This window comes from Patella vulgata, chromosome 8 (genome assembly GCF_932274485.2).
Source record: "Patella vulgata chromosome 8, xgPatVulg1.2, whole genome shotgun sequence".
In the NCBI taxonomy this organism is placed as follows: Eukaryota; Metazoa; Mollusca; class Gastropoda; family Patellidae; genus Patella; species Patella vulgata.
In genome coordinates this window covers 35,739,895-35,756,377 of record NC_065886.2, presented here as the reverse complement: position 1 = coordinate 35,756,377, position 16,483 = coordinate 35,739,895, and the positions used below count along the sequence as shown (strand labels likewise).

At 36.7% G+C, this 16,483-nt stretch overlaps 2 protein-coding genes across 4 annotated transcripts in view; one reads left to right on the top strand and one right to left on the bottom strand.

The window, feature by feature from the left end:
- The window catches only part of LOC126830089 (B-cell receptor CD22), a 44,377-nt gene extending 34,262 nt beyond the window's left edge, over positions 1-10,115 (top strand). The window contains exons 2-9 of one of the 3 annotated variants that reach the window (XM_050560351.2): positions 2,048-2,374; positions 2,998-3,303; positions 3,979-4,044; positions 4,881-5,153; positions 5,793-6,086; positions 6,264-6,422; positions 6,995-7,083; positions 7,486-10,115. In XM_050560351.2, coding sequence (XP_050416308.2) covers positions 2,048-2,374; positions 2,998-3,303; positions 3,979-4,044; positions 4,881-5,153; positions 5,793-6,086; positions 6,264-6,422; positions 6,995-7,083; positions 7,486-7,650 — 1,679 coding nt within the window. In that variant the 3' untranslated portion in view covers positions 7,651-10,115. Of the gene's footprint in view, positions 1-2,047; positions 2,375-2,997; positions 3,304-3,975; positions 4,045-4,880; positions 5,154-5,792; positions 6,087-6,263; positions 6,423-6,994; positions 7,084-7,485 lie in introns of all 3 variants that reach the window. The other 2 variants (XM_050560350.2, XM_050560352.2) reach the window with 2 other exon arrangements.
- A 2,864-nt stretch (positions 10,116-12,979) lies between these two features.
- LOC126830094 (uncharacterized) lies at positions 12,980-14,833 on the bottom strand. The gene has a single exon (XM_050560366.2). The coding sequence runs from the start codon at positions 14,831-14,833 to the stop codon at positions 13,373-13,375; it is 1,461 nt and encodes a 486-aa protein (XP_050416323.1). The 3' UTR covers positions 12,980-13,372.
- Between the last annotated feature and the right edge of the window lie 1,650 nt (positions 14,834-16,483).

The following is a 16,483-nucleotide window of genomic DNA, read 5'->3' as shown; positions in this document are numbered from 1 at the left end:
CAAAATGGACGTAAACTAAAACGACAAAAAACGTGGCCATAATTCATCTAAATATTTATCGCCGGATTCTTGTTAAATAACAGATATTTAAAGGACAATATTGGTGTCAGTCATTATCACATATGTGATAGAACTGGTTTAACACGTTCCAAATATAATTTTAACACAGAGATCATTGCTACGATAGATGCGTAACCACGGTTTCAACAAACGGAAGCGGCCAACACAAAAGGAAAATACGAGTTATCTTTCTATATAACTGACTGAAGTAACGAGTGATAACAGATACACTGGCGAATTTCTACGCACTAATAATTCTTTCGAAAACCAAAAGTTGTTATATGAGATTGTGAGGGGATATCTCCAAATTGGACCAAATATGTTTACTTAACGTTACGTCATGACTCACGATTTCGTGGCTAAGTCGGTAAGACGCTGGCTCGCTAGCCTGGAGGTCGGGTGTCTGATCCCTGCATTGGCCGAGAAAGTTCATCCAGATTTTCCGGCGTGGTTCCCCCTTGTCAGTGATGCAGGATAGAGGGCCTGACAAGGACAGCTGTCTAGTCCTTCGGATGAGACGAAAAACCGAGGTCCCGTGTATGTATTGGAATGCACGTAAAAGATCCCCTGGCAGTTGGAATTCGATATAAGAGTAGGCGATAGTGCCGCTGCCTGGGCAAAATTTCCCTCAAAACACACTGTATGGCGTATGCCCGTCTTCATTAGCCCAGTATAGGAGCAGAACAGTAGGACGTTAAACCCAATTTCAATTCAATTCAATTCATTTTATTATGCCCAATTAACCAGTGCATTAGCAAAATATTGCAGAAAAACTAATTGCGTCACAAACGAGGCTATCAACACGGATACAACAATGGGGGGCCACGGTGGCTAGGTGGTTAAGACGCTGGCTCGCTAGCCTGGAGGACGAGTGTTCGATCCCTGCATTGGCCGAGAAAGTTCATCCTGATTTTCCGACGTGGTTTCCCCTTGTCAGTGGTGCAGAACGGAGGGCCTGACAAGGAGAGCTGCCTAGTCCTTCAGATGAGACGAAAAACCGAGGTCCCGTGTATACATTAGAATGCACGTAAAAGATCCCTTGGCAGTTGGAATTCGATATAAGAGTAGGCGATAGTGCCGCTGCCCGGGCAAAATTTCCCTCATAGCACTCTGTATGGCGTATGCCCGTCTTCATTAGCCCAGTATAGGAGCAGAACAGTAGGACGTTAAACCCCATTTCATTTCATTTCAGATACAACAATGTAAACAATACTGTTTGGAGACAAACAACACTTCACCGTTTTTAATACCTTAAATCACTGTCCAGAGTTTTAGGGAAGACCCCAGATTAAACGAAGGGCTGTCATGTTGCTGTACTTGGGATAGATTTGATTGAACGGGAAGAATAGACACACTTCCTCAAAAACTCAAGTATCAGAAGCCAATCCAGCAATGGCCAGAGAGGGATTTCTGGGGCCATTGCTTCAGGAGTATGCCTTTTAATTTGATTGAGTCTATGTCGAGAAATTAATTGTTCAATTATCAATATGATACTTTCCAAAAAATACAAAGGATGACAAGCGGCTTTGAAGAGAGTTTTTGACTGAAGATACTATGATATAATATAATATTGTGGAGTGAAATTCGTGTCACTGAAGATATTATAAAACAATCCCTTTGGCTCTTATTACAGAGTGGATATTGCAGAAATCATGCAGCAATAGGTTTTAGGTTTAAATCTAAACATGGTTTCTCACCGAAGATAAAATATATTATAATATTATGAAGTGTTTTCACTGACAAAATGAAATGGGGTTTAACGTCCTAAATTGTTCTGCCCCGACTGGGCTAATGACGTCGGGCATACGCCACACAGTGTACAAAGGGGGAAATGTTGCCCGACCAGGGGCGCCATGTCCTGCTCTTATCGATGTTTTCAATATGATAATATAATGCTATGGAGCGGAATTCGTGTTATTGTATAAATCACGTTTTAGGTTGGTTCACTCAGTGTTTATATCATATGTTTTTACCTTTTTCATTTCAGTTTTATCTTGTTATATTACTGATACAGAAATAGTAAACCAACATGAACGTGCTGAACTGTTTTTTAAACTGGATAAAATAACTGATGTGGACGATCTTTACGAAATAATGAAACCCGATGGTAATAATCTATTCATAGGTTTTCCTGGCCAGTTTGAACTTTTAAACATGTGGATAAATGAATCATATAGAATCAATTTAACTGTCAACAATATAACCTCATTTATATTTCAACTAAAGGAAGTAACGTCAGACGATGCTGGTGTATATTGTTGTGCATCTGGGGGAAGTAAAGTACCTGGTTGTGGTGTAAAACTCATAGTTACAGGTAAATACTCTTATCACGTTAGATAGTTACCATAGCCATATTCAAAGTAAATAGTCATATTGCTGTTGAATACAAAGATGGGATAGTCACACATGGCTATGGTCTGGAACTTACCATTCTAGGCACATAATATTATTACTGTAGATATTCAGATCAAACCACGTAAATATATACAGTATATTTATTAAAGATAACGATGTGAATATTGTAACGTTGTTTCTTTTCATCCTATTTACATACGGTTTACTTTCGGTTCCACTAGACACTAGAATAGTTCCACCACTTGTATGAACTACGTTCATTATACGTTCATTGAACAAGGGTTAGGGTCATAACAATCTGTCCAGTGTTTCATTCCATTCACCAAATTTACCATCATCAGGCATGTGTTCATAATATGTATTTCTGTACCGGGTCGAGTTGTATACGTCTAAAATATACTTTAAACTGTCATATTCTGCTTTTGATCTATAATACACAAATACAGTTATAATGATTACTCGGATGTACCTATTTATAAAATAGCTGCAGTATTTACATTAATGTTTGTGAATTATGAGATCTGTATGTGAACAATCTGGACTGTTGCGTATAGGATAAAATATTTTGGGGATTTCTTACAGATAAACCAAGTATAAGATTAGTTCCACCCGATGAACAACCAGTTCTACAACAAGTGAATGATAAATTATTAGGGGAGCTAACTCTGACTTGTAACGTTACATCAACAACCGAACCAACTGATCATAATTTACCTATGATGTATATATGGTTTAAACATGGCATATATTATGGTAATGGTAGTATACTAAACGATAGAGATGTTGATATAACTGATAAAGGAGGTGATATAATCTGTATAGCTACAGATGATCCTGATTGTAAAACTAGTTTACAGGATTTAACACCTGGTTCTACACTGAACACAGGTAAGTTCATTTCAATAGTTTTTACATATTCTTAATTTATACGCCCACATGGAAATTGACCGTATATTGTCTTCAGCTCCGTCGGTTCGTCGATTCGTCATCCACAAAAAATTATTGTAAACACTCTACATTGTTCACATTAGTGGTCTCAGTGTACAGCGGCTGGCCTGGATATTTAAATATACACGACCTGGTCAGCATGGCGTTTATAAAAGATAGTCTCTTTTTATAGGAGAAATGTCGTTAGTAACTGCAGTTGTTCTCATCCCATACAGGCTTCAACGGCTTTAACTTCAAATAAAGGTCTTCTGTTTCATTGATCATATTTCTACATTGCATGATCAATGTCACATCTACAAGTTCATCTATTTTGTTGTGTAGCATTACCAATGTAACAAAAGTATATACATATGGAACGTAACCTTTATATAAGATATAATAAAACACAATACTTTATAGAACCATCGTGTACACAATTATTATTCAAATATTGATTATACTACACCGTGTCCTCCATATTACCATGGTTTCTACACAATACTTTACCTATATAGACCCCATCGTGTACACAATTAGTATTCAAATACTGAGTATACTACACAGTTTCCTCGATATCTCAAAGTCATTCAAAATGCCTCGCTTTTCTATGTTTTTATTTTTGCTTTACTCTAGTAGTTAAGGGACATACAAGATGTAAAGATGTTTTGGGTACCTCTGATGATTTTATTCTTCAACCAGAATGTGAGTAGACAAATTTATACTATTCATATTATCTTGAATTGAATATATTTGCTATATGAAATGAAATTATATAAAATGTTGACAATCTGTGACGCTGGAGGCACGAGGCTGCGCATCAGCCGATGTAGCGCAATAGGGAGAGTGTGGTAGGGTCACCCTGCCACTGGGGGGTGGCGGGTTGGGGGCAACCCACATAAAAAAATTTAAAGTTTCAGTATTCTTTAAACACTGTTTAATCATATTTTACGTGGTTAAACTAAAACATCATAACAACATATTGGGATATGTACAGGTTTTATACAGATAGAATCTTAACTAATCCTAATAATTGTTGTAAATAAATAGGAGTTAGGGCCTACTATGTAAATTTTTTTGGGGGGACCCCCCCCCCCCCCGAACCCCGGACTCCCCGGACTCCCCGGACTCCCCCCATGTGTGACGCCCATGGAGAACCGGTGCAGATTCAAAGTTCATGATTCATATCTTAACGGTTCGAGGATCGAGGTAGGCTACCCCCTTTGGTCAGCCTGTGGGTATGTAATTGAGTAAAAGTGTACTGTAACTATTATGTAGAACATACATCAAAATATAAATGAAGGTAATAAAGTTCATTATTTAGCCTTGGTTCAGGGGTAATGATGTTCATAGAATATTTTATTATATGGAATTGGCACATTACTGCTTATTACTATCTGACATTGAGGTTTTGTGTCTTGGAAAAACATATTACAGATGGGCCATTATATGATACAACATTAAACTGAATATAACTATATTATATATATATAGGTCACAACATTAGTCTATTATGTTAAAACATTATAATTTTATTACAGATGGACCATATGATATACAATTAATCTATGATGATACAAATCTAAAACCTGGTGAAGAAATAACGAAACGTGTAGGAGAGGAATTAACAGTTAATTGTATGAGTGATTGTAATCCAGCATGTAATATCAGTTGGTATAAAGATGGGAAGATGCGGAGTTCTAATCAACAACTCAATCTACCAGATGTACAAGAATCAGATGGTGGGGTTTATACATGTACAGTATACAATACACATGCTACCAGAAATGTATCTTTTATTCTAGATCTCAAACGTGAGTAATATATTGAAACCAGTTTCAAATTTCAAATATTCATCAACACCTAAACAGTGTATGACTCGACATCACTTTTCCCGGAGCTATCTAACATGGGAACATGGGATATTAGTAAGTTCTTATTTCTAAAACATAATGTGTATTGCTGAACATTCCAAATGACACCACCAACGCAAGATATGCGGATACGTTTTACCATCACATTACACGATTCAGACGATTCTGATGAAGTAAGCTACATTGATATTATCCACGCATCATTTATTACACCCGTTAGAACTAATATAAAGCATATTAATTTTATCCATGTCCACCCAGAGAACTATCTACTTTTCGAATAGAGCTCTGCCCTGAATGGTCGCCATATTAAAAACTTTGTATACAACTTTGTAGGGTGGCGCAACTTCGTTTTACATCTTTCCTATACACGATGACTAAATAAATATTTTCGATGTTACTGAATATAAGAAGAAAAAGCACTTCACAAAATTCTCGAAGTATACTTAATGTTTTTGACATTGAGTATCTAGTAAAATGTTGTAACGATGTTCAGAATGAAGGGAAAATGAGATGATGTGGGATATTAGGTAGAATTTTTCCAGTTTCATATTTAATTGTCCATTTTGTTATTGCCAGATGCACCGGAAGAAATAGATAGTCAAGGTGTTGATGGTGTTGGTGTAGGGAACAACGTCACTATAACAAAGACGATATATGCATATCCAGTTCCTATCATTGTACATGGTTCTATTAAAGCACCAAATGGAACTGATAGAGACCATATCAATTTTAATCTAATAAACACAACCAAGGCCCATCATTACAATGTAGAACTAAGAGTTTGTGATAATAGTACAGATTATACAGGGGAGTATTGTATTGATGTTCAGAACGAAGACGGAACACTGACATTATGCTATGATTTAAAGGGTGGGTATAAATTTGGCTTAATGTTAAAACATTAAATGCATAAGATTTAGTTCCTGTAATACACATATCGTCATTGCAAAAATGGATTCATAATTTCATCGAGACTTAGAATATATTCATGTTTTTCTCAATACAAGGGTATTTGTATTAAGTAGTTTATGAATGATTCTGTTTTAGTCAATGGTACAGGAGCATCTTCCGGAACAGGTAATACGGTTATTGATGATACAAGTAAAGGTGACAGTAGTGGAATTATAGGTGGAGTGTTATCAATTATAATTATAGCAGTAGTCGTAGTGATTGTTGTAGTACTCTTCAAAAGATACAAGTTGAACAGTAAGTTTGACTTTAATCTATTGCTTTACAGATAAAACTCGGGATATTATATATTTACATGTGGGACGTGAATTTTACAATCATGACCTATTTCCGATTCTGTATATATAACCAGTCGAACTTGGATGAAACAGTTCCGGGGTCTGAAAGTAGCAATCTTGTAATCCGTAGGCTTCAGTTAGGTCAGTTATTTGCTGATTAACGAAATTGGCAGGGTCACCAAAAGACCAAATAGTATGATTTGTAGAAGGGTCCCTATGGTTGCATTGCTTCAGGCTTACTGTAACTATAAAAGACTCCACAAAACAGGAGTTCACTAATAAAGAGAGGGAGAAATGGGGTTTAACGTCCACTCGACACAAACTAGGTCATTTCGGGACTAACACATGGGTCAATTTTATTTCAATAATTCACTGGCGCGTAGGTGTCTTTAGCAGTGGGAGGAAACCGGTAACTAATAACCATGACTAAGATATTTGGTATTTTAAGAACAACAATGTAAAGTTGCATCACGAACACTAATCGCACGGTCATTTGAGTTTACTAAATTGATGATGATTTTTTTTATCTAGGAATACTTGCGAGGAAAGAAAATGGCTCACCATTAATACCAGATATCAAGTCGTCACCAAAACAACAGATTAATGGAGGCATGCATGCGGTATGTAAATATAATATACTACATGTATATTGTAACAGAATTACTAAAAGGGGCAAAAGTCAACCAGTTCCGTAAATGCTTCAGAAAACATTTAGAATCGTTTCTCTTGTCTGATTATAATAGAATATAAATAAATCAAACTTTATGTTTTCTTAGGGATTTTTCAACAATTTGTAGTCCTGCAGCCTACTTGTGGTAGATTTATGAAACAGAAACTGGCACAATGCACTTGGTAATGTTATTCTTGGAGCGTTGCTCTTCAAAAAGCAGCCCAAAGAATCTGCCAACGCGAGTATGATCAACATGAAACTTGGTATACTGTTATGACGTCGTGGCCTTTCCCTAGATCGTACTTGTTATTATTTTTGCCAGTGTTATAATGTCGTGTTATTTTATTTATAGAATGTGGAGAACCTGATTTATGCTGACTTAGATTTAAATGAGCCAGAGCGGGAAACCATTCGTGGTAACCCAAATAACAGAGTTGTATATGAGGATATAGATTTTACGAAGAAAGCCCCGCCTTATGTACCATCTATTGAAAAGGATTCAGATGACGATGATTAAATCTAAATCTACAGCGCGCGATACACCATTTTATCCTGTGTGATGTTGAATATTGGATTTATCTCCCTTTCGGCAACACAAATCAAGCCTAACCAATGGTGAAATACAAATTCCAGCGGACGAATTCGACAAAGTCAAGTAAAGACGCCAGTTTTACAATTGTGTTTTCCGAACAGCTTAATGATTATATTGGAAAATTAGCTTAGAATCCTGTCGCAAAATTCCCAGAACAGTGAAAGTGTTGACTTATAGTCAGAATGATAATTCCCAAGTGTGTGTATAAATGAGCATTTTTCTGTCTTACGTTTGTATTAGACAGGATAATCTGTTCTAATACGTCAGAATCGCCCCCACGTCATTCCTCCAATAGCGCTGCTCATTTAGAGCAGGTTATCCAGTCTCCGAGTGTTTATTCATCTGAGACAGTTGTAATTTGTACAGCTTTTTTTGTGCTTTATGAAGTATTTCAACTGCGGAAGTGAAAAGTAACAACTGATGAACTACAACTGATGAACTATTCTGTAATAGGTCCCTTCATTTTATTCTAGGTTTAAACTGGCAATGTTTTATTATTTAATACAGCAGATATATATACTAGAAGCTTTGATTATTTGGAAACTAGTAAATTGCTACGATGTTTTGTCTAATAGCTGACAGTTGATTAAATTTGCTTCATCAAATTATATCCAGAATAAATAAGATCCGATTTCCCACGTTTTATTATAATAATATATCGACACTAGCTAGCTGTAATATTTTATCTTTTCAAATTGTAAAGCAGCATTATTACTTTGGAATTGTTCTTGGGTTAGTTTTTTAAAAACAATATTTTAATAAAGCCTGATTTGACTATATATTTCACACCCGTTATGCATGTTTATCTTCCATTTTATGGGCCATGCAGGTATTTACTTCTTAAAGGAGCTAAATCGTTAATATTTGTGACCTAGAAATTGACCTAGTCAATTTAATAATGTAATCTGATTGTATATAAACTGATTTACATTTGATAGTTTCCGTTTTGACTACAATTTCAAATCTGTTATGTCCAGCGAAATACGGCATGCGTCTTAACCGAATGGAAATTTCTAGCGTCTATTGCGCATGCTCTCTACATAAGATATGGCGTCACCGTTTGACATGAGTTGTGGAATATGTCTAGCAATCGTTCTTTCTGGTCACGTGTTACAAATGATGCTGAAAGGCACTATGGTACACGATTCGTGTACCAATAGTAAAATGTTTATTTTGTGTTAAATATTGGATATTAGAAGCCTACCTTTTCCTTGTAAGATCACAACATCAATGTTGATTTGAATTGCCAAATATTTCGTGTTTTCAACGCGTAATACTTTGGATGATATTGAGTTAGAGACTTAGCTATTTTAATCTAAGCAGGCCAGTGCTTGGATTTGCGATGATTAGGTGTTTTTAAGGTTATTTTGTGTATGAACTACAAAATTGATTACATTTGTTTTTTGTCTTTAAATCAATATATTATATTGTAAATACATATATTTATTTGTGGATGTTTTAAAAACTAAAAGAGAACATTGTAAATATACAATATATTATAATGTTATAGTGTTACCTTCATTTCCACAACGAACATTCCTATTTGAACATATATTATTTTTATAGCCCATTACTTTCATAACTCAAGTCCTTAAGTTGACCTTAAACTTTTTTCCAAGCATTAGTGAAATGACCAGTGGCAGCCCAAGCGTAGGGCGTAAGGTATCAGTAAGTCTGGACAGGTTATTTGCGTTTCAGTTTAAAGTACTTTATTTTAACCACCGTAAGAACTGGGGTTTTTTTTGTCGCTCAGTGGTTAGATTTACCGTCACGATTCGCTTAAAATTATAACGTTGGTTGATTTTGTTTTGATTGCGACGAAGTAAATGGATCTTCAAACGCCACTACAAGCTCTCTCATAGCAGACAGCATAGCGCATGCTCGTCTTTATTAGCGTGATTGATGCAAGAAGATAGATCGGTAAACCCCATTTCATTTCATGGCTTTTGATTATTTTTGTATTTTGATTGAATATAAATTGCTCCTACGAAAAGTATAAAAGTGTGACTTAATGTATTTGATTATTATTGTAATTTTATTTCCCAAGGACAGTGCATAACGTAGGTCCGTCTTTATTAGCATGGTGCATCCAGGGAAAAAGGACGTCAAACCCCATTTCATTGTATGATCATTGATTATTTTTGTATTTTTATGGATTATTATTGCTCCTACGAAAAGTATTAAAATATAACTTATTCATGTTCTTGATTATGATTGTAAAAAAGTTTATGGTGATTTTATTATGCAAGTTTTTTTTTTGCTGATATACATTCCAAATATTAATGATTGTTGAAGTTTATTTTTAATTTCCAAGATTGTTGTTGTTAATATGCAGTCGACTGTTAAAGGTTGTTGGTTTTTATTAAATGATTGTCTTGATAACAATATTAGCAATATTTCTTTATTTATTTTGGTGAGGCGTGCTTCCTCCATGTCTGTGGTGCGGTACCGATGGCCTGATAAAGTATAACGTATAGTCTTTCAGATTGGACGAAAAACAGGTCCGTGTACACATTGGCGTGCACGTAAAAGATCCCTTGACAGTTGGAATTCGATACAAGAGTAGGGTGTAGTGTCGCTGTCCAACCACAATTTCACTAATAGCACACTGTGTGGCGTGTGGCCGAAATCATTATCCAAGTTGGGGCAGAACAGTAGGACGTTAAACTACATTTCATTTATTTTGGTTAAGACATATATCGATAATTTATGATTAATATTATTGTTTGCTGAATTAAACATTAAACCGATTCATAAACTGCCCAGAGAAGTCGTCTTCAGGAATCATCGACCAAAAGCACTTTTACATCGCATGCACGATATTTTTGGCGGTTGAATGTTCTAAGGATCAGCTTAAAAGGGCATCAAGTGGCCAAGTGCCCTTTTGACTATTAACGACCTTTAAAATTTCATGTATCCAACTACAAACTATTTCATCTCGTAGTCCAATTCATGCATAGTTTGATCATAAGTGATCAATAACACTTCTACAGAGTTTCACATGAGTCTACCTAAAGTAACGATGCATGATTTGTATATTTTGTGGAAAATATCAAAGATGCCAAGTATCCCACAGTAGTATAAAACGCAGCAAAACGAAAAACAATCCACATTATTATTCAAGCAGCGAATAACGAGCTGTTTGTTATTCGTTTTTCGCCTCGTTATTCGGGATTCACACATAAAGGTGTTCAGTTATCTTTATTGATGATATTTCAGGATTTAATTAATTTTAACGATAACTAGACAACAATAGAATAATGGATTGCAAAGTATAACATATGCCCATTCTGAACACAGTAGGCACCATGCCCCGGGTGATGGCTATACAATCAATATCTTTAACGCAGCTTTGCCTAAATATTTAGAGGTTCGGTTCACCAGAAAGTCGTTATAAATGATGAAACCCTGGCTTGATGCATCAGTCTACGATGGTATATAATTATACACACTAAGAGATAATTAGTGTGTGTGTGTGTGTGTGTGTGAGAGAGAGAGAGAGAGGGGGGGAGAGGGGGGTTTAACGTCCACTCGACACTGACTAGGTCATTTCGGGACTAACATATGGTTTAATTTTACTTCGATAATTCGCTTGCGCGTAGGGGTCTTTAGCAGTAGGGAGGAAACCGGGGGACCCGGAGAAAACCCACGAGGTTGGACAGGCAACCCTACTCCTTGTCACGAACAACCGGGGATTCGAAACCACGCCAGTTGACTCAATGACAGTCCTTATGATATAGCGCGCACGTGCTAATCATTCGCCCCCCCCCCCGAGATAATTAGTAAAAAGGAATCTAAGTAGAACGCTTTGCTATAAAGCGGCAGTATTTCCAATCCTTCAGATAACAGCAACTACTCTCTCTGTAGGGGGTATTTTTTCTTAGAGAAAAGATACATCAATATGCCAGGGATTATAATAATAATAATTATAAGATTATCTAGCCAGTTATATTAAAACGATCTTATGTATAAAACTGAACTTTATCCAATACAGAAATATATACCGGATCATGATAAGGAATGTGTAGCTGTATTTTACGAACCTGTCGGTTTATATGTAATTTCAAATAATGCAAAGTATACCCGTGTATCCATAACCGAATCCTATAATTTGAAACGATCAACTGTGGACATTTATCTGTAATGTAACGTTTATAGGTTTGATAGATATAGCAGAATGTGTAGTCAGCTGATAAAACTACATTTCATGACAACTAAGTTGATATTTGTATAGATATAGATTAATGAGGTATGGACCTATACACATCTTGATAAAACGTAATCGTCATAATTAATAAAGCCACATTACATTTTACCACATCAAATTTCATCATTCTGTGTTCCATGGCTTACCTGTTTTAAACACAGATAGCCTCAATTTAAGAAGAATTCTTGATTATCGCATACCTCGAAAAGTGAATCGTTTGCCCGGAAATGTGATGTAAAGAGATATCACATTCACACAACCCATTAAATCTCTAGCGCACAATGTTCAACAATTTATTCAATTTGGATCTCCCTTGATAGTGAGACTATATAAAGTTCAAATATTATATCTATTCAACTAGCAGGGATAAAGCGCACATAAGACTTAGTCCGTTTTTAATAAAGCTTTTATTTCTACGGCGCAGACGACATTGACCCTAGCCAAAAACTATAGGCCAGCTTATTATATAGTGTGTATCAAACAATTGCCCATCTTCAATAGAAGGCTTTAAATCCGTACAGTTCATCAAGCCCGTCAAGTAATACTCGCCATTAATTTCGATTGGCTACGAAGCAGCTGGGGGCCTATCAGATTCCTCGATCGTCGCGAATACCAAGTCTCCCGCTTTCCAGCTAAAATCTCCACCTTTGTTACTTGCAAAGTTCAAGGTTCGTTGATTGCCAAGGTTTTCCGAGGAGGTCGCTAAGTCTGATTTAAGTGCGTTTGTGTCACAACATCTATTGGTCACGTGGCTATTGTAAAGGGATATCAAGTAGCTATAAGATCAGTCTAGCAACGCGTAGACGTTGCAAAACTCACGGTGGTTGCTTCGGGAACACGACAGTTGCCCGACGCTATAGAGCATGAAATGAAATCGGCCATTGTAATTCTTATGAAAGTAATGGGAAAAAGACTGTGATTAATTTTATTACAACAGTAAAGTGAAGTGTAGAGAATTATGCTTTAGAATAATTAAATTTTGTTATATTAAGCATACAGCATGCAAGAGCTAAATAATCAACCCTCGATGCTATCAGATATCTCCGATATTAAATAGATTAGAACGGTTCAGCCATATTTTGATTTAATTTAACAACTACAATTTTCTTTCCTTTCAAATAGATAACAAAAGTGATGTCACACTTGAATTCAAATCCTTATAAAGCCAAACAATTGGTCAGACCTTTCCGTAGTAGGTTTAAGATGTGTTCGATTCGATCCTCACATCGGACAGTCACAATTTTCGTGGCGCGGTTAAAACTCAAGTTTATTGCAATTTGAAACAGACGCATAACAGTTTTAGATGTAGGTATCTTAAATGGGAAATCGTTTATTACAATGTGAAACAAACACATGGAAGAGAGCCAAGTGTGTTTTTAAGAAGCGCATAAATACTAAGTGTAAGTATTTCAAAGAATAGTGCATGTTCCAATGCATGTATTATTCTGTGTCAGTAACTTGAATAAGTATATCTGGACTTTGAGTTAAATGCTTCGATTCACATCGACGGTACAAAAGGAAACTGGTTCCGTTGATGGTCGACCAATCGCCTCCAAGGATCGGATTAGTAGTAAATGTATCACTGATAATGGAGTCGGAGTCTGTGTTGCCAGCTTGTACGTACATAGACCGAAATGTCGCAAACGGGTGTGTGGTCGTGCTCTTCTTAAAGTCAATATTAGACACGAATAACTTGGTTTTCTCAATGGAAGTTACCAATTTCGCATCCGTACTACTGCCATCGGAATATACTATTTTCATCGTTAAGTCCTCGGGTTCAATCTCAACCTTTGTGATGGAAACGGCTGGTCGAATATCATCCACATTGGTTTGTCCAAGTATGACAGAGGTGCCGAATGGCGTCCAGTCTAACCCATGAGGCGTGGGGTTCAGTAGACGCATGTTACCGTCCTGGTACAGCACTAAGACTTGGGAATAACCATCTGACCAAGGTAGACTCACGTATATCCTAAAATAAGCGATGTTGTTCCATTCCTCTGCTGTTGATGGTCGAACTAACTTCATGCTTTCCGGTGCCTGCCACCAGAAGTCCACTCTTATACCCTCCAAGACGACCCTGTCACTGGAATAGAGCGGTATAACCACGTCTGGTCCCATGTAACGTCTTTCTAGCCTAAAGTTCACTAGCTGTTGGTCTGAGACTGTGGATTGTACAGTCACAAAAATATTATTAGTAAAATCCTCCTTCCAGGTAAAATCAGGAATATTCCAAACCGTGCTGGTCAAACTGTCTGAAAAGGTCACTGGAGAGAATTCAATAATTGTACCGTTTCTATGTCTGTACGATACAACGACATCTGATGGGGCGTCTGGTGAATTCATTGTCATGTACAATGTCGATCCAATCTCGGAATCAATGTAACCTTTCTTACGTCCCTGTAGGGTAAACGTTACAGCCATCTTAGTTATTGTGTACGGCTCGGGGGCTGTCTTTTGACTGAAAAATAACTCTGAGGTGTTTGATGTCAAGGATTTGGTATTTGGTGAAACCTTGACATTTTCGTACAACCAGTATACGGGAGTTAAGAAAGGACAGTTTCTTGTGTCTTCGTGTCGGAGATTCAGAAAGGATCGATAACGCGGGAGGCTAGCTGTGATCTCGTATTTAGTCACGTCAGCATTAAAGACGGCGACGTTCACATTATCCTCCTCTGCGCATTGGGTACTGTAACTCCTTTGTACGACCCGTCCTTCAGTCAGACCTGGTGCAGCGGCCGTTACAACGGGTAGATCTGATAAACATGGTAAAATACATGTAAATATATCTTCATTGACTTCAGCATCTTCAACATGAACATCAATATGATCTATCTCTATACCATAGGCATCAGCTGATTTTACCAACAAAGTGATTGTATTCCATTTAGAATCAAGTGTCATAGTCGATCCAACATTTCCAGACGATTTGAAATCGTTCCACAGTTTACCATAATCAGACCCAGCTGTAGATTCAAATTCTCCGACCACCACCTCATTTAATTCTATTAAGCACGTGTCAGATTCTCCATCATTTGAGAACATAACATTATTTATACTGACACTGGTTTCTCTGATCAAACAAAAACTAAATGACAGCATCTCCGTTCGGTGTAGCCAAACATCTCTGTCGTTGCTAGCGTTCGATCTGTAATGTATAGAATGATTCCCTTTAGTTGATTCGGCTTCTATCCGGAAGATTTTGGCACCACAGCTCTTCACAGCTACCAAAAACAGGAATACACATACGCATGTATGTGACGTTAACTTCATGATGTTAACTCTATGGCAAGTTTCTGTATAATGCGTGGATAGAAAATAAAGTTTTTATAAAGATTCACGGGTGGTCGATTTTTAACAAATCATATCATTAGTACTTATTTTTAAGTAATCTATATTGTACACTATATATACGTACGAGGTTGTGAACATGGCCATTTGTATACATCCCATACAAACACATATATAAAGACAGCAAAATAGTAAATGATAGTCATTATCTGATAAAACTTTATAAGATAAAACTTTTTCACCGAGAGATAAAAGTGATATGAAGTACTGTTCACCCGTAGACATTTTAATATCCACCTAAATCTAAAGGAAGGATGGGGCTGCCTTGCACGACATTGATAGAAAACATGTTATTAATATGAAATCTCCAAGAAATCAGTTGTTGCATGAATAGTTAAAATTATTAGTATTTGACATGTTCGAAGCTCTGCGGTAATAACCCACATATTTAACCTCTGTTATAGGTTGTTTGTATCTTTAAGATCGCGATGTCATTTTCATTTTCGTTTAAATATCAAATTTCTCACGATTTAATCCACGTCTCAGATTGATTGTTTAACATTTTGAAATTTATTAAAACAAAAGAAAACAATCAAAATAACAACGCTATAGATAATCTTCCGGCTTGTATTCAAAAGGATTTAAACTGGGCCCATCAGCGTCCGCCGTTACCTATAAAGATGACAGCGTCCTGTGACGCTCCAGCATCATAGATCGATGAATTTCAATTTAACATAGCTTTAAATATACCGAAACATTAAAATGTATGGATTGATATTCTTGTTAGAGATTAAATGTACATAATATTGTCGATTCTGATGACGAATTGGACCTTTAATAATAGTGGTTTTATAATAGGTAAAGATATGGTATAAGATAGGGAAGAGAGAAATGGGGTTTAACGTCCACTCGACACAAACTAGGTCATTTCGGGACTAACCCATGGTTCAATTTTATTTCAATAATTCGTTTGCGCGTAGGGGTCTTTAGCAGCGGGAGGAAACAGGAGGACCCGATTGGACAGGCGATCCTACTCCTTGTCACGTACAACCGGGGAATCGAATCCACACCAGTTGACTCAATGACAGACCGTATGATACACCGCGCATGTTATAACCATTCAGCCATCCAACCCCCCAATCCTCAAGTCGAATCAGCTGTAGCATATTGCTACAAAATCCTTGGTAATTACAGTTGACGACAATGTTGCCATGTTCACTTCACTGGTGGTCAGCAGGTAAAGGGCGTAAAACTCTAACTCAA